We start from the raw sequence: 19,341 nt of genomic DNA on the forward strand, positions 1-19,341 counted from the left end.
AGGTCAAGTTTTTAATTAGACCCTTGCGGAGCACGGGTTACTTGCTAGTTACTAATAACATTGAGAAAAGATAGCGTTAGTATCAGTTACCTACTTGTATCAGAAGTCTGCTAATAATAAGATAGAATAATTTAAAATTATTCCCTGCTCAACAATTTCTTGCCGACATTTCTCTCAGACAAATTATTCAGCTATCGTTTCAGTTGGCAGACGACACTTTCCAATTAAATAGCGATATTGTCGCTATTGACTGGTGCAAGTTCTTGTTTCTATTTGGAACGAACGGCACATTTTCCCGTTCCACCCACACTGATCCGGTTCTATCGACGGCGTCTTTTTAGCCTAACGAGCATCCAACACTCGACAACGATGTGCTCTTATTTTTTGTGTCGTTCGCGATTATCGCCATGTACCGGATGCACGGACACCTCGCACCAACTACCCTTATACATCAGCTGCTGCCTTCTAAGTGCACTGCTCAGAGCCCAGCCTCTCCAATTAACAGTAATGCTTTTTATTTGAGCCTGCTATATGGCTTGCTCTATGGAAGGAGTTCGATTCTTGATAGAGAGCTGGTCGGTTTTTAACACCGTTACATTATCATGAGTCTACATGAGGAGAATGAGAGCAATTTAAGGTGAAAAACAAGCAGTGGAGAACACCATAATTTTCTGTATCATCTACATAGATGGAATAGAGATGGATATTTGACCTGTACTTGACATTATTTCCAATCCAGTAAAAATAATTTTGAAAACTACTTGTTCTTCAATAATGACCAATAAGTTTCGTTCCACACCATTCGAACCGAAATGATCTATTATGTGTTGGAAATTAAGAAAACAATTCTTTGTCGAGTTGTCTTATGGATGGAATCGTATAAAATTTTTAGTATTCTTAATTTCTTATTTTGGAGATATATCTATAAGTTATATGATTCAATTTTACTGACTTCTTGATCATCGTTGTAGTCTAGTAAAACCTCAAGTTTAGTGATCTATGAAATGTATTGTGAGCACTTTCAGTAATAATAAAGTACTGAATAGTGATAGAAGCTAATTAGTAAAAACCGTAGATTCCACTGATAGTATTGTCAGACACAAAAAATAGTCAAGGTATCTTCACTCTATTGTATTGTTGAAGCAGATCTTTATCAAGTAGTAGGCTAAATACTACCACTAAATAGAGTAGCAATAGAAATAATAGAGTAATAATAGTACTTACCGGCAAACAACCAAACTTTTATTGATTGCACTTTTAGCCAATTGATACATCAACTTCAGACTTGACAAAATTCATCATAGCATCAAAACATCATATCCGTTGTTGCATCGTAATGGAGAAACTCGATTCACTTCAACGAGAATGATGAGTTCATGGGAAATTTCCCAATAGTACTTGAAATTGAGAAGAAAGTGTTTGAAATCTACGAAGTCAATTTCTTTCAACTCTTAAAGAAGAGAAACAAACTTCCATATACTGGAGTATTTTAGAGATATGGCAAATATCGAAAATAAATAATATTCATATTTTAGAGTTAGAGACTAATAGACCAAATAAATAATATTCATATTTTAGAGTTAGAGACTAATAGACCATCTCAAGTAGTTTAACAATTCATATGCAGTATATTGAAACAATCCACTTTTCACCCTGTCAGTAAATGTAAATCATAAATGTATGATAATGAACTCCGATAAAGCACTTAGAACTAAAGTTGATCGTTGTCATAAGCTAGTATTTTTTGAAGATAGTAAAACATTTACATGACTTGGAAATATTCCCTCCACTTTCATCCTAAGACCGAGAATTCTATCGAAAGAAAGAACCATGAATCAAAATGAGAGAATGTCTAGTAATATAGTATCACTTTTTCTTTTCCTGGTGATGTAGACATCTGTACTGAATGGTGTTTCTTTTTTATTTCAATTTGGAGAAACATCACACACCCCTTTTACTCTCCTCATTTAGCTCTCTCTCTCCATTAAATCTTCTTCCTTTTTATCCCACCTCTTTTTCTCACTCACTCATTTTTCCTCTTTTTCTTTTATCTGTTCGCGATGCGTTGCAGCAGAACGGGAGACTCTATTAGCTGTAGAATGTTAACAATGTTGTGTTATATTGACTGACTACTTTAACAGTGAGCTAAGTTCCAGGAGACTGTTTAGGATTCTCGGAAAAGACTTTTAGACGTTTGTGGGCGTAGCTCGGTTATGGAGATGATGGAAAGAGTTGGAGAAATTAGAGGAAGAGAGAATGGGTTGGGAGAAAATAGAATGAGAAGGTGTAACTCGATACATATAAAACGCATTTTGTCGTCAACAGTAAAAACAGCTTCTCTCTGGAATCTGCTCGCTCGCTCGCCTTCTCCATGATAAGTTTTGTTTGTGTTTACGACACATCTAGGTTGTAAATATCCTCCGAATGGGAGCCAAATTAATTCTTTTATCTAACAGACTGCATGTGTGGGATGACTTTCATGAATAAATAGATCATAGACAACTATAAAAGCCAGATGAACTGTGGAAAATTCCTCTGTCTTCTTCAGATTCCTTCAAAAGAGATTCAATGTGCAATGATATTTCGATTCTTAAAAGTAATGAAATAAAAAATCCTTCCAGGCAGTGTTAGGACTTTTAATAATTACTCTCTACTTTCAGTGTGGTTTAGTGTGGTTATTAATATAAATATCGGGGCACCGAGCTACGCTCGTTATTTATCTATTGATAAACCGAACACAATTCTTCAAAATGATTGGGCAAGGACTAACAGGCACAGCCCAAAACTTTTTCTTCCCCGAATTTTGATTTATACACTATAAATAGTCCGGAAAGTAGGTTATGTTCCATACACTTGTATTCGGGTTCAATTTTCAGTTCAAACATTTGAAACCAAAAAAGTTCCAATTTAGATTATTTCCAAACCAAATTAAATAACACTCACTAATCACTCAAAATTGTCAAATAATGATCAACTTTGAAAATGATGATATACTCTAGTTTAGAACGATTATCATGTCATGTCAACAAATCAGATTATTTTGATCAAGTCGATTAAATTGTCCAGCTAGATAATATTTCTCTCTGATTGATTATACAGCTGGAAATAATTCTGTCTCTCTCCCACACACGCATTCTGTTTCGACAGACGATGAAATTGTCATCTGTTTTTCCAAGGATGCATAATTGTTATCCTTTGCATGTCCTTCAGCGAGTTTTCCCAGGAATGAGACCTAGTGCAATCGAATTTTTATAACATAAACCTACCATGTTCCAAATTTCGTGAAAATCGTTAGAGCCGTTCTCGAGATCCGTTGAACATAAATAACCAAATAACCAGATTACCAGATATAAAAATATAAACAGATATACAAAAATTGCTCGCTTAATATAATAGGATTCCATTTGAATTCACTAGACCAATAATAGTTTGATTATGGGAACTTATCAATCTTATTCAATTATCTTTCATTCCAGGTCTTTTTCAAGAGAAATCAATCAATCAATCTACCACTCAACTTCGAAAGTAGGGAGTAGGTTGTATAGTAGTAGTTTTTGAAATCCACATTCATTAGGCATTTCCATTAATTTAACATGAGATCGTTATTGTATTACCATTTTGGATCTATTCGACTTTTACATTCGTTTGATAAATGTGCAATTCTTACCAATTTTGAAAAATGTATTACAACATTGATCTCAAGAATATCCATCCAATATAACCAGTTCATTTATTACTTCATTATAATCTTATTATCCTCTCTGTTACAGCACATACAGTATTGAAAACTATGTCTTCCATGTAATGAATAGAATGCGAATCAATAAAAATAAAATCAAACATTTTTGAAATATTGATTATTTCAAAATTATCTACATTTATATTATTATTTCATATTATCTACAATGAAATATTGTAGATCGACAATCTAGTAGCTAGTAGTATGGTTAAAATCAAAAGTGGAAATAGCATTATTTCCATTATTAAAACCATTCAAATCGAAGAACAATATCCTAAGCTTCTATATTGTTCATATTTCTCTGCTCCCAGTAATGCTTCGAATGAGCTGGTTGACTTCACTAGATTCAGTAGAATCTATTTATTGTTTTCATTTGTGTTGTATGGAAGAATAAATAATATGAATACAGTCATCTATGAATGTACATTCTGGATATGTTTTTAGTTTTGTTACCTTTCTTTTCCTTCCATTGAAGCTGTAGGAATAGTTTTACTACATTTTACCAGAGACAAATAAATAGGGACATTTAAGCAGTATCTTTACTCTATGATTTTACTGTATATCTTTAATTATTATTAAACGAAAATCCCAATTAAATGCTGAAAAAAAATGTTTACTTAGCTAGTCTATTTCGAATTGAATTGGATGCTTCCTAGTAGTGAAATTCAGTAACGGTTTCCTGAGTATTGTCAGTTGTAGCTGGTTGCATTGATTGACTGCAGGATTTGCGTGTCTCGACAGTGCAACTAACTGATAAATTGGGCCTCTCCTCTCCAGTCTCCATTGCGGGTCTAGACAGCGGCAGCAGCAGAAGCAACTGGGAGGTTTCATTCATCACACCAAGCGGCCGCCATTCATGAATCTACATCTAGTTGCCCACTAGTCACTACTGACCCAAATCTCCTCGATAGTCTCATTCTTTTTATCACAATCGAATTCAAGCCTCTGTATACTGAAACTGTTTGTTTTTAGGTCATTTACGTTGTATTCATCAGTTGTATATCTAATACAATATACTATTCACTTTTCTTTAGACGACTACTACAATAATAATTATTGAAAGGAATGAAAATAATCTAGTATACTTTTCATATTAAGTGCATTAATGAAATACAAATATTGTACTGGATGATTTCTATTTTATTTCAATAATACATTATCATATTCTTCCAACCACCATTCTTAGACAGTTATACTTTGCTCTTGTTGACTCTAAACTGAATTATGGAATAAGTTGTTGGGGCTCTACTTAGTTACTTACATTACCCACTTGAGACCACTTATAACCTTACAAAAATCTATTGTCAGAGCTGTTAAAAAATCAGGAAGATATGAACATGCCTTTCCCCTTTTTCAAGATATAAAATGCTTGCCTCTAAGATACATATATGTTTTCAAAGTTTTTATACCTATTCTTTGTAATGTCTGGAAACAGTGGTCAGGCACTTTTCAGGGAGAGAACAAATTATCAAACTAGGAAAGTCACTTTTGATCTGCTAAGGCTTCCCGGGTCATATACCACTTGCTTCCAGAAATCGTTTGTATTTCTAGGTCCGAAATTTTTCAATAATTTTACCTTTTGAGGCAAAGAGAATTGATAATAGGAAAATGTTCAAATATTACATTCTTAAATGGCTTAGAAATATCTTGCCTGATTGTTTGGAACACATGTTTTTTATTCTTTCTTAGTTTTCGACATAATAATTATTATAGTTGTTGAAAATCATATCAAAAAGTAATTAAGCCCAAACTGGAAATGTATGAGAGATGAGTGAATGTGTGAGTGTTTTTTCATTTTTTTCTTGCCCAAAAAATTTTTTTTCTTCTTTCTTATTTTATTCAATTATAGTATAAGCACTCCTGCTTGCACGCGTTAAGCATTATATGCTTACAGCAAGCTAGAAATATTCTGTTTCAAAAAAGCTTTGTTTTTTTTCATGATACATCATGCACGTAGAAAGCCTTATTACATAAATTATATTTTATACAATTTCTTCAGTGCACTTTGTATTTTATTTCCATTTTTGATGTTTGATGTATTTGAAATTTTGTATGTATTTGATTTTTGAATCAGAATAAAAACAATTTGAATTTGAATTTAATACAGTTATACACGGTATATACTTTTACATACTTATAGTATATATTATACTATATTTTTTAATTTTCTATATTGTAATAATCATAAAATACAGTAGATCTCCAATTATCCGAACTCCGACTATCCGAATCGCCGATTATCCGAATCACTTTCAGAAAAAAATTGTCCAAAAAAAGTCTGCCCGAAAACGGATGAAGACCGCAAAACACCTTACATTGACGGAGATGTTTAAAAACAATTATTTTTATTTCTAAACTTGTACATAAGTACATTTTATTTATATTTAAAACATAATATCATGTTTCTTTCATTTAATTCAATGAGAAAATAGTGCAATATCAAAACGTAGCTTTTTTCCTCTACAATGTAAATTTTAAAAAAAACTCGGATTATCCGAATGGGTCCCGGTCCCTATTAAATTCGGATGATTGGAGTTCTACTGTACTGGCAGTTAGCAAAGTGGCAGATTCGTCAACCTCTTAATGTTTATCACTAATCTCCATAGAATTTCTACAATTTTGTGAATACATGGAATTTTGTGAATACATTCAACAATTATTATTAGAAGCATACATGTTGCCTAAGAATGATTCTTGAAGAAATTATGACAAATTTAATAATAATTAGGGTGATGATAAACCAAAGTTGGAAGAATCCTTTGTTTGATCTAATATTACGGGGAGAATCAACATGACTTTTGTTTTCAAATTTTGAGGAGTATCAATAAAAATTGTATTTAGTATTGTCTTTTGAATTTAGATTAAGACAGAAAAACTGAAAAGTTTGAAGTGCTTTTAGAAACACTTGAGCTTCTGGTCTCTGGTGTAATCCAATCAAAACTTTGAATGATTCACTGGCTTTTCCAGTATTTTCTCCAACTTTATTCATCAAACCTCTTCTTTTCCCCGGCATGAAAGACTCATTCTTTTCTTCTGTAAATAAGTAATTGAAGCATTACGGATAGATCAAAACTTTGAAGAAGACAAGCTATCGAAATTTTAATAATTCAGTTACTTTCAAATTTAAATCGATCATCAATAATTGAATGGACTTGTAAAAATTCATCTACTGGTGAATTTGAATATAATACTTACTTTGTCCTTCATGTTCACATCTGTAGACATTTTAACATTGATAATTAGTTTATTCATTTATTCACTTACAGTAGCCTATTCTTCATGCCTATTATATTGAAATTTAGTTCCATGATTGATTCCATATTCTACATTTTCCCTCCATTGAAGTCTTTGAAAGTATTCTAGTATTCCGTGAATCTTGGAAGTCAATTTATCAGCTGAAAGGCGACTGAGTAACTGTAGACTGAAAGCTTGTCATGCATTTATAAGTAGTAGAATTGGCATAAAATTGTCAATTGAATCACAATATACGCTCTTTCGAATAAATGAATACAGGATTAGTATGTTTACTATCGTAGGCATGACCTCTCGTATAGTACACGTGCTGTAATCGGTTGGCGCATGCCCAGAGTGGATAATTTTCTAAATTCATTAGTAGTGGATAGGCTCAATCAGATTTATTTTCACAAGTCCGTGTAATTTTATCAGGAGCAGACTTCTTCCTCAATCTAGTGGTCAGCAAAATGTGTTACTGACCTCTTCTTTTGAGTTCATTTCCTAATTCTGTCCAAGTGACATAGATATTATTTACATCTTGTTTACTTCGAGTTGCCACTCATTTCACTTCTAAACATTTGTCTCGACTGCTCGTAATATTAATCTGATTACCAACTAAAAAGGACTTCAAGTTACTTTTAAAGTTTTGCTTCCTGCCTTCTTATGTATTCCTATTTCGATAGTGTTAGTTCATTTATATTATTTTTCATTCTTTTTCCTGGCACCCACTTGCTACTTTGTTTTTTTCCTTCCAAGGTCCCATCCTTATATCCTTCTCCTTATTCATCCGTCATACCCAAAATTCATCACATTTTATCTTAATGCAAAAAAAAATCGAAAAAATCCTTAATCAATTGAGTTTTTGAATAATTAACATGACATATTCCTGACTGATGAAAATAATCACAAATAGAATAGAAGAGCATAAAGTTTTATCCCTACAAAATTAAAATATACATTGTAAACTTGATTATTACTATGTTTCTAATGTAATGAACATCCTGTACAATTAAATGAAAAAGACTAAGAAATTGTCAAAAAACCACAGATTTATTGATACTTAGAAAGACCGGTTTCGGTTATTACACCATTGTCAATCTCTGAGTTTATCTTTCTAAGTATCAATAAATATGTGGTTCTTTGACAATTTCTTAGTCTTTTCCATTTAATATGAATAATTATTACCACAATATCAACTTCTCAACTACACAAAAAGTGATCCTGTACAATACTTGTTGTCATTAATGTTAATATAAATTCAGCATAATATGATCAGCAATCATGAAATGAAAGATGTTGTAGTGTGTATGATTTTCATAAATAAATATAACATGTATCATTATAACTATTTGGGAAAGATAAAGGTTGAAGTAAATTTTTCGTTGGTGGAGAGTCCCTTGCGGGGAGCTCACACCTGGCCTGAATTCATAATTTTAGCCGTCAATGAGTTTTACGACTATCCATAATTCAGCAGGGACCGACAGTTTAACGTGCCCATCCGATAAGACAGGATTGACCTGGCTAAAAACTTTTGTTAGTATCTAGGTGTGAACTCGGGACTCCTAGGTCGCTACACTAAGGTGGAACTCTTGGAAAATTAAATTTTAACCTCGCAAAATGAAGCATTTTCGAATTTTGGTTCCAAAGACTGTTTATGAGACACAAGTTTGATCATTGGGACAAAAATTGTATGAGAGTTCGGAAGATCGTTGTTAGGAAAAGAGAACCGTTAAATGTATGAAGTAGATCCGAGAAGATTGGAGAGCCGCTTGTTATTTGAAAACTGCAGTAACAATTTAGGGTTGGCGCAGTGTGTATGCCGCTCGTCCATCCAGTGGGAGGAGTCAGGCCTAGAAAGTTTGTTGTCAATTGATTTCTTTCGCCACTTTTATCACGATTAAGTGTTTAGGAAGAAGGGGGCGGCGATGTCGTTGGGTTTACTGGGGGCCGAGCCGCCTTCGACATTAAAGGCCCCCTATTTATTGCACCGCTATCGGTACCTTCTTGTTCAGCCGCCCGCCCCTCTTCATCCACCCACTAGCCGGACTGCTTCATTTCGCCTTTCCTTTATTACATCTCTTATCTGGACCACACGGATCTATGTTCAGCCAAAGCACCGAACATGATGGCCTACTTTCTGTCAGCAGGCTTCCAAATATATTCATTTTTATATGTACTCTATTATTGACCGAGCGAAGTGAGGTCTAAGATTCAAGTCGACGGTTTGGCATTTCTCTTAATGTTTAAATGTTTGAATGTTTATATCTTGCGCATTTACGGCGAAACGCGGTAATAGATTTTCATGAAATTTGACAGGTATGTTCCTTTTTTAATTGCGCGTCGACGTATATACAAGGTTTATGGAAATTTTGCATTTCAAGGATAATATAAAAGGAAAAAGGAGCCTCCTACATACGCCAATATTAGAGTAAAAATCAGACTATAGAATTATTCATCATAATTCAGCTGACAAGTGATTACACAGATGTGTGGAGAAGCCAGTCTATTGCTGTATTTCCATAATAAGGTCTATAGTTTCAATCAGTTACTAGTGGGTGAGAATACTGCGTGAGGTTTACTGGTCACAGAACTACTAGTATAGAGAGATTTATGAGGGACAGTTTTGAGTTGATCCTGTTGGTCGTTTCTCAATCATTGTTTATTCATTATCATTTATTCAATGATACACCAAATACAATTCATTTAAATGATTAGGAAAGGACCAACAGGCAGAGCCCAAAACTGCTCCTTCCCCAAATTTCGATTCATACACTATTCAAGAAATTTGGTTATGTTCCATTCACATCTGAATTTGAGTCCATTTTTTAGTGTAAACTCTACAAAACAAGAAATTTTGAATTTAGATTGTTCAAAACCGAATAAAATCACACTCACTTATCACTAATTATTAATATTATACTCACATTATTCCATGTATTTACAGAAGCACAAAATTATTTATTGATAAATAAATCTTCGAGCGAAGTGAGGTCTAAGATTCAAGTGGACGGTTTGGCATTTCTCTTGATGTTTATATGTTTATATGTTGCGCATTTACGGTGAAACGCGGTAATAGATTTTCATGAAATTTGACAGGTATGTTCCTTTTTAAATTGCGCGTCGACGTATATACAAGGTTTTTGGAAATGTTGCATTTCAAGGATAATATAAAAGGAAAAAGGAGCCTCCCTCATACGTCAATATTAGAGTGAAAATCAGACTATAGAATTATTCATAATAAATCAGCTGTCGAGTTGACTATAAATTGCATGCCATGACGCATGCAATTCAATATCTCAATGTAACTTGGTAAAAAATTAGCAGCTGTGGAGACTATAAATCGCATGCCTCATTGAATGCGATTTTCATGCACTATTAAATAGGATGCAAAGAACTTATAACAGCTCGTCTGGGCACCTAGATGTCTTCTGGTTTTCTCGCGCTAAATTCTGAAAGCGTTATATGATAATTAAATCTTGTGTAAGCATGATCTGATCAAATCAATAGTGTATCAGTGTGGATGTGCTTATGGTTTGGGACGTCTTTATAACTGCGCGAGGTCTACTGTTCACAGAACTACTAGTACTATCACCTCCATTATGTATTTATTTATTTAGCGTATGGCAGATGCACAACATATATAAAGCTCATGAGTCTCAAATGTCTACATATATACTATATTTTTTCAATTTCTTCAAGATGTTGTGTAGTTTTTGGTCAGGAAAACATACGTTTGTCTGACGGCCATTATATGCTAGTCCATTAAGCGTCACCCAATGTGCACCATGGAGGCGAACTAGCGTTACACATATTTGAGTAAAAAACTGATTGCTGAAAAAATTTTGAGGTTAAAGAAGGTTGAAACTCAATTTTCAATTTTTACAGAAAAAAAATTCAAAATGATTGAATAAAACGATTTATGAAAAACTGTTACAACCATTAATTTATTGAAATAAATGATAAACAAATAAATAAGGTACATTAAAAAAGTCAAATACGATTATTTTGTAATTTCTGTCTCCCTATAGGATATTCTGCATGGGAGAATATTTGTAAATAATGAATCATTTTGTCGATTGAAGCATCAATCATCACTTCAATACCAGTTTTGGATGCTACACTATTATCAATCTCCTGATACTTTTTGATAAGTAAGTGGTTGTGACAACACCAAATCGTTTAATATCACGGTACAACTTCATTATGATTGTATTTTTTATGAATAAACTGGTTTTTTCACTTTGAGAATTTTAGAGAAAAGTAAATATTGTATAGTAAAGTCAGACCTTCCCGCAAGGGACTCCCCACCAACAAAAGCCATACGAATTTATTTATTATCTGCTGTGCATGTCCCTCCAAGTCAAATTTAATTTTGTACGGCCTATAGTTCTGCCTTTCTCTGCTGTTGTTATTTCTCTGTAAAATTCTGGAAGTGAACAAACCAGTCAATTCATGTTTAGCGCCAAATCGCTAATTATTTATTTATTTATTTTTTTATAAGGTTAGCAAAAAAATACAAGAATCGGAAAAGAAAAAACAGGCTATTGCCTAAAACTTCTTCAATTTCCTGATTTAGTTTTAAATTGTCCAAATATTATAGGTTATGTCCATTCAAATTCTACACCAAATCACAATCTAAAATATAAATTAGAATAAAACAAACAATTTTAAATTTGGATGGATTAATAATAAAAGTTTCTTAAAAACATGAAACAAACTATAAATTCACAAAATAGAGAATAAAAACACTTAAATTCTGAGCTCAAAATATCACATTCACCATAGCTATATAACAGCTGTAACTGTCTGTAATTTTATAGTCCTGTTCATTAATTGTAAAGTAAAATATTGTAATAAGTTTAATTGTGTGGTTAAAATGTTTATTATTCGTGATTCCATGAAATGAATAAATTCCAGTAGGTATCGATAAATGAAATAAATATCATCTATTCAATCAACGTTTCTGATCTTTACTTCACTGATCAACACTTCATTTTCACCGGAGCTGCACTTGATAAAATAATTGAGTAGAAAAATCGAAGAGGTATCGATTAATTAATTTGGAGAAATATTCTACTGAGGAATCATAAAATTGCTCTTGCATGGTATGAAATATGTTACGCTGAACACATTGAATTAATTCATTGTGAAATGAGTTTGATCCAAATGTGTTTCGACTGCTGTAATTGAATAAATTTGATGCTGGGATATTGACTTCATAATTGATTTGGAGGTGGGCGTGCATGTGACAAGCAAAGAGCAGTCTAGTAGGCTGAACGATGGAGCAAAATATATATAGATTGGTTATTCTATGGATGTAATGCGTACATCTCATGGCCTGGGTCATTAGTCTTCTCTGGCAATTCATTGAACTGTTTGCGGCCAGCATTGACTTATATGTCCATACGACATATCGTGGGTGCTTCTCTTTACGCCATCTATATTAATCATTATTGACATCAATATTTAAATTCATTTCAATTTAATCAGATTGTCGTAAAAGATCCAGACATCTTGCTACAAGTTCATTGAACCCATTTTCACTCCAGAATAAATTTCGATGACAGTGCACTCCAAAAGAAATTTCAATGACACTGCATATCATTTCTTGTTTTTTTTTTATATTGTGTTAGCCACATTATATTGGCGCTAATGTGTAATAAAATTTACAATGAATTCATTTCATATTTTTCAATATTTAATGGGTTTCATTCATTAGTATTTGTTTCCCGCAGGGACTCCCCACCATCAAAAGCCATACGAATTTACTTTTTACTATTAGTATTTCTGGATCTATTTGTTTGTAACTTTGATCTTTTTCCACTAGAGTTTGAGAATAGACTCACTCTCATTTCCACAGAAAAAAGTTTAACATAATACATACATAACATTGATTAGTCTTCCCAATGCACAGAATTCAAAATAAACAATAATACTAGAGACATCTGTAAATTTTTTGTTTCATTATCATTTCTCACTGTTTCACATCCTCAGCAACCATTACATAGTATTTAATAAATAGAAAAATAAATTATTAAAAATATAAATTAGAAAAATATAATCAAGCATCAAAAATATATCAAGCATATAAAAATATCAAGCACAATTTTATTTATTGGAACCCCTAGTAACCTAGTGTTTTGTAGTATTGTTTTATTTATTGACAGTGTACATTACTAGATAATAGTAAATTTGTGTTTGATACATTGGAATTGAATTTCATGGATATAATTTATTTGTTGCAGGTGTATAAAGGCTTGAATATATTGACGAATAAAGTGACAGAAGAGGAGAAGGATGGAGTGGTGCACCATCTTCTTGACTTTGTCGAACCTCCCAGAACTTATACTGTCGTTGACTTCAGGAATGAAGCTTTGCCGATTGTATCCTTTTCTACTGAAATCAATTGAAAAATCATATTAAAGATGAGGTATTGAGATTTTTAGTATTTAGAGATTAAGTACATTTCATTTATCTATCTATTCAACTTCCGACGGTACAACACCAATTTTACAGGAAATATATCAGAGAAAAACTGATACAAACAAAAAATAACAATATACAATATTTGAATATCAATAATATAAATAATACAAGCAAAAATGCAAAAACAAAACCACAAAATATGAATTATGGTGGAAAACCCCCATGAAGGATTACATTGTGTAGCCCATCATATAATGTATGAATATTGGGGCACCGAGCTTCGCTCGTTATTTATTTATCGATAAACAGAACACAACTCTTCAAAATGAAGGAATAACAGGCACACCCCAAAACTGTTTCTTCCCCGAATTTTGATTTATACACTATGAATAATCCAAGAAGTAGGTTATGTTCCATACACTTGAATTCAGGTCCAATTTTCAGTCCAAATATTTGAAAACAGAAAAGTTCTAATTTAGATTGTTTACAAAATAACACTAACTAATCACTTAAAACTATAAAATAATGATTAACTTAGAATATTATGATATATCATGTTATGTCAACAAATCAGATTATTTTGATTGAATCTATTGAATATTGAATATTTCTAGATTTTTCGCGAGATACGGTAAGCTTAATGATTACATAGCTGATCTCCTACACAGGCACACGCATCTTCTTGTTATCGACAGACGACGAAATTATCATCTGTTTTTCCAAGGATGAATTATCCATTTCATGTCCTTAAGCGAGTATTCCCAGGGATGAGACCTAGTGCAATCGAATTTTTATATCATAAACCTACTATGTTCCGAATTCCGTGAAAATCGTTAGGTCCGTTTTCGAGATCTGTTGGAAATAAATAACCATAAATAAATATAAATAACCAATAACCAAATATAAAAATGTATACAGAAATTGCTCGCTTAATATAATAAGATTATGTTTCCTACACCATAGTAGTGTAATGCCAATAGAAAGAAAAATAAAAATCTCAGAACCCTTTTTGAATTATTTAATCACAACTTGTTTCAACGTTGATGCCATTTTCAAGTGATTCATATCAAAAGATTCTCACTTGAAAATGGCATCAATGTTGAAACATGTTGTGATTAAATAATTCAAAAAGGTTACTGAGATTTTTATTTTTCTTTCTATTTTTATTACAAGTAGCCCTATACAGAAAAGAGATAATGTAATGCCTTCTTGGGCTAGTATATCTCGTTGATAGAATTATGTTGATATTCATTTTATCCATTAGTTTCTTCAGTATTGTATTTTGGTTTTTATAAGCAACGGTCATCCCAATAACTAATTGAAAAATAGAACGTTTTTGTGAGTGACACATGGAACATCAGAAACGGTCAAATATGTGGACTTTAACTTGAAACGACCTTGTCATTGACTTGAAGTGATGACCTATATTGGGTCATGACCTATGGTACAGCTCAAACCAAATCTTGCTGCCGAAATTAGTAGTGCAGTGGCTATACTGTTGCTGAGTTCCATTATGTAAATTGCAGCAGACAAACTTCCATTAGGGATCAGTGTTCACTTGAATGTGAATTATAATTTCAGTCAATCTAACGCTATCTTGATAGATTTCTCCTCATTATTTATTTATTTATTTATACATTAGTAGATAAAATATCATTCTGAACTATAAGATTATAGAGGTGGAACAAACATGAGAAATTTCGATTCATATACTAATTAAATAAAAAGACTAAGAAATTGTCAAAAACCACAGATTTATTGATAGTTAGAAAGACCGGTTTCAATGATACACCATTGTCAATCTCTGTGGTTTTTAGTTTATCAGAGATTGACAATAGTGTTACAACCGAAACCGGTCTTTCTTACTATCAATAAATCTGTGTTTTTTGACAATTTCTTAGTCTTTTTATTTAATTAGTATATGAATCGGAATTTCTCATGTTTGTTCTACCTCTATAATCTTATAGTTCAGAATTATATTGTATCTACTAATGTATAAATAAATAATGAGGAGAAATTGATCAAGTGTCAGATTGACTGAAATTATTATAATTCACATTCAAGTGAACAGTGATCCTTAATGGAAGTTTGTCTGCCGCAAATCACATAATCGAATTCAGCATAAATATATTCAGCAGGTGATAATTATCAACTTCTCAACTACACAAAAAAGTCATTTACCAATCATGTGGGAGTTGAAACTGTTGAAATCTTGTTTAAATTGGACATTATACGATTATACTCCTTTGGAATGCTAAGAACAAAACTCTCAAAATCATGAATCGAAGGAGAATTCACTTCGGTTATTCATTCATTCATTTTCCAACTCTCCAATATAACGGGCACCAATAATGCTATAGAGACTTGTGATTATAATTTATCAAGCAGAGAATGTTGAGTCACCATTCGCCTAACTGGCAATGAATTAAGAACAACTGGAAATCGCATACGGTCATATTTGGTGTTGGTTTTCACTGTTGTCTGCTTCATTAACTAAATCGAGAATTACAAGAAAGACAGAGAGAGAAATTTCTTTCGTGTTTCTTTTTTCTTTGGCCGAACATCATTAGTGGTGATGCTCCACCCGGCCAAAAAAGCAGGCAGACTCGGATCGCCCGCCCACCCCCGTCTGCGGCAACTAGAAAGGTAGATGACCGTCTGACTGACTGGCAATTAGTTGGCGTGCTAATACTAGCCACAACAATCCTTTCACCTTTCAAATTACCTCTTCAAGGGCACGAACTATCACACTTATCATCTTTTCATTAATAAAGAATGAAATAAATAACGAATGTTGCTGCACTTGAATCGCTTCATGTAGTTGAAAAGCTTCAATTATGTGAGGGAGAATAATAATAATTGATTATTATTCATACTCAAATTCCTATAGTGTATATTTAAAAATATTATGCAGATGATGTTTCAAGGTTTAGTGGTAGAGCATCGAAAAGTCCTAACTCTGCCAAATAAAGAGTTAAATTTAACTATTTAATGGTGAAAGAATGGTCAATGTAGTGTAAATATAACCTATTTTTGGACAATTTCTATCTAAATTTGGGAAAGGAACAGCTTTGGGCTTCAAGCCTGTTGTTCCATTCCCTATCATTCATAGTTGAGAATTATATTGTATCTATCAATGTATAAATAAATAAATAAATGTTGAAAGATGTTTAATGTTACTGTACAGTAGTGTATAAAATGTAACCCAATAAATTAGTTTGATATGAGATTTCCATTCCGCTCTGAATGGTTTTTTGAATAATTTGATAGACAACTGAAGAGGAAGTTGAAATAATTAGTATAATATTCAAACTGTTTTTCGAATATCCACTGATCCAATCAGTCTCCATATAGTTTTCTTCTTCTAGTTCCTAGTATTATATTCATTGTATTTTTAATCCATCATATCTAGCTCTTTACACCCTAATCATTTCTTACTCACTTGAGATGATGAATTTCTGTCTGTTTTTGTTCTATTGCAAATAGTAATACAAATGTAATATGTCTAAATCTTCTATTGTGCTAATTATAATCTTGATATTGTACATATTAATCAAGTTTATGTGCTGCATTGGAAATGCACATGCTTTAAATTATATTTTTTTTCTGAATTCAGACACAGTGTAGGATCGTAGTTATCTATTTATTAATTAATTATTTCATTCATTTATTTATTCTTATACAAATACAATTCAGGTAAAAACAACAGGCATTTGCCCTATACTGCTCTGAACCTTAATTTGGAATACACAGTGTATGGGTTATGTAAAAATGATAACTTGATTCACACACTATTTTTAGTCCAAAAAAATGAATGTACTACATTTTGAATTTATCAGATTAATCCATTTTAATTAAAATACAAATCCAAACAAAAATCTTCTTTCACAATCGAAAAAATTATTAAAATTCTACTTAAATCCACAAATTATAACTTACTCATGTGAACTATTTACTTGTGATTTTATAAAGCTTTTACTCATAACATCGTATTTTCATAGTAGCCTTGTATTGTTTGTGTAAAAAAATATAAAAATGAATATATTATTATTGAGGATGAGTGCACTAGAATAGAAAGCGAGAAAGGATTTAGTTGTCAATGTGTGAACTGGAGTGATAAATTTAAAGGGTTGCCTCTAGAAGACGAAACACATGTAAAAGCTACAAGGCTCTCAAACTTTTTAGTACGTGGTTTAGGTACAATAAAATTCAAATCGACTACAGTGTTTACAATTCAACATCCGGTGATATTGAGAGGGTTCAGACGATCTGTTTCATATTGTGCCACTAGCGGGTCTGAATTGCTTCTGTGTGGCGCATTTGTGAGAAATGCCAAACATATTCCAACATCATTTGAGCTTGTCATTGGTCTGCGAACAGCTCAAATGTGGTTCAATGTGCGAGAGAAGGATAGAACAGACCACGTTATGACTGAGAAAATGTGAAATAGCTTGCATGGCAGTTATAGCTAACGATGTATGCTATGGAATATCAGGATATTCGCCTCTATGCAATGTGAAGCTCTGGAATGATGAGAACTTGTATAAAACTTGATATTGAAACTGTTGATTGTTCAAGATCCAAGTCAGTCTCTATGAGTGTAATTTTGGCTTTTATACAACCATGTAAATAATGTAGTATAATTATCTTGAAACATTGTTAGACTGTAATATTAATTTGCAATCACCTGCTTGATAATAAATTGAAAATTATAATTTGAAAAATGTTTTATAATATCTTTGTCACAATCGAAGTTGAAGAAACCCAACTCATAACAAAAATGATATTTTATGTGATTAATTGACCGAGCGAAGTGAGGTCTAAGATTCAAGTCAACGGTTTGGCATTTCTCTTAATGTTTAAATGTTTATATGTTGAGCATGTACGGCGAAACGCGGTAATAGATTTTAATGAAATTCGACAGGTATGTTCCTTTTTTAATTGCGCGTCGACATATATACAAGGTTTTTGGAAATTTTCATTTCAAGGATAATATAAAAGGAAAAAGGAGCCTCCTTCATACGCCAATATTAGAGTAAAAATCAGACTATAGAATTATTCATCATAAATCAGCTGACAAGTGATTACACAGATGTGTGGAGAAGCCAGTCTATTGCTGTATTTCCATAAGGTCTATAGTTTCAATCAGGTACTTGTGGATGAGAATACTGCGTGAGATCTACTGTTCACAGAACTACTAGTATTCTATGTGTGGTCATAAAAATAAGATCACCGATTTTCAACTAAAGACATGGGTCTGTCCACCTGTGCATATCATTAAATTTACATACCAAATGGATTTTTTCATGTCAAAATTAATCTTCTCTAATCGCGTGGATGTATACAATAATGAATCCCAGGCCATTTGGTTATAATTATTCCACCTAAAAAATGTTTGAAAAATTGGAATGTTTAGAAAATGAACACAATCCAGAAAGTCTATGAATTCTATAATAATTGATAACACAAGCATTCTAATTTGGTATAGAACCAGTTGAAACGACTTTCTTATTTTTGAGACTTGATTACGTCATTGTTTATTCATTCACAGACAGTTTTGATCATAATTCTTGCCTCAATAACTGTGACATTTGAGAGCAGTGCAAATGATATTGTGGAAGAATATTGTAAGGTAACAGATCAGAGAACTACGCCGTCAACTGGAATGAAATACCGTATTTAACTGGTCAGCTGAATGAAAAGTAAGGAATTGATCTGCATATTAGTGAGTAATTTTACGTTGAAATAGTACACAACCGTAGTCGGAATATTATTCAAATGTCGATCATAAATTCTCAGCACACGAAATATGCCAAGTGCCTGAGAGGGCCTAACAAATATGCCAGCAAGAGTTTTCAGTTTCAGTTATGAACAAGGTCTTTCATATGGCCCCAGAAAAAAAAATCTAAAGGGTTGAGGTCAGGTGAACGTGCGGGCCACGG

At 32.5% G+C, this 19,341-nt stretch overlaps 1 protein-coding gene across 1 annotated transcript in view; it reads left to right on the forward strand.

Annotated features, from left to right (window-relative positions):
* The window catches only part of LOC111054191 (tRNA dimethylallyltransferase), a 127,073-nt gene that overhangs the window by 54,898 nt on the left and 52,834 nt on the right, over positions 1-19,341 (forward strand). Inside the window, exon 2 of the mRNA XM_039428807.1 lies at positions 13,219-13,356. Within this exon, the coding sequence (XP_039284741.1) occupies positions 13,219-13,356 (138 nt within the window). The remainder of the gene's footprint in view (positions 1-13,218; positions 13,357-19,341) is intronic.

This window comes from Nilaparvata lugens, chromosome 5 (genome assembly GCF_014356525.2).
Source record: "Nilaparvata lugens isolate BPH chromosome 5, ASM1435652v1, whole genome shotgun sequence".
In the NCBI taxonomy this organism is placed as follows: domain Eukaryota; kingdom Metazoa; phylum Arthropoda; class Insecta; order Hemiptera; family Delphacidae; genus Nilaparvata; species Nilaparvata lugens.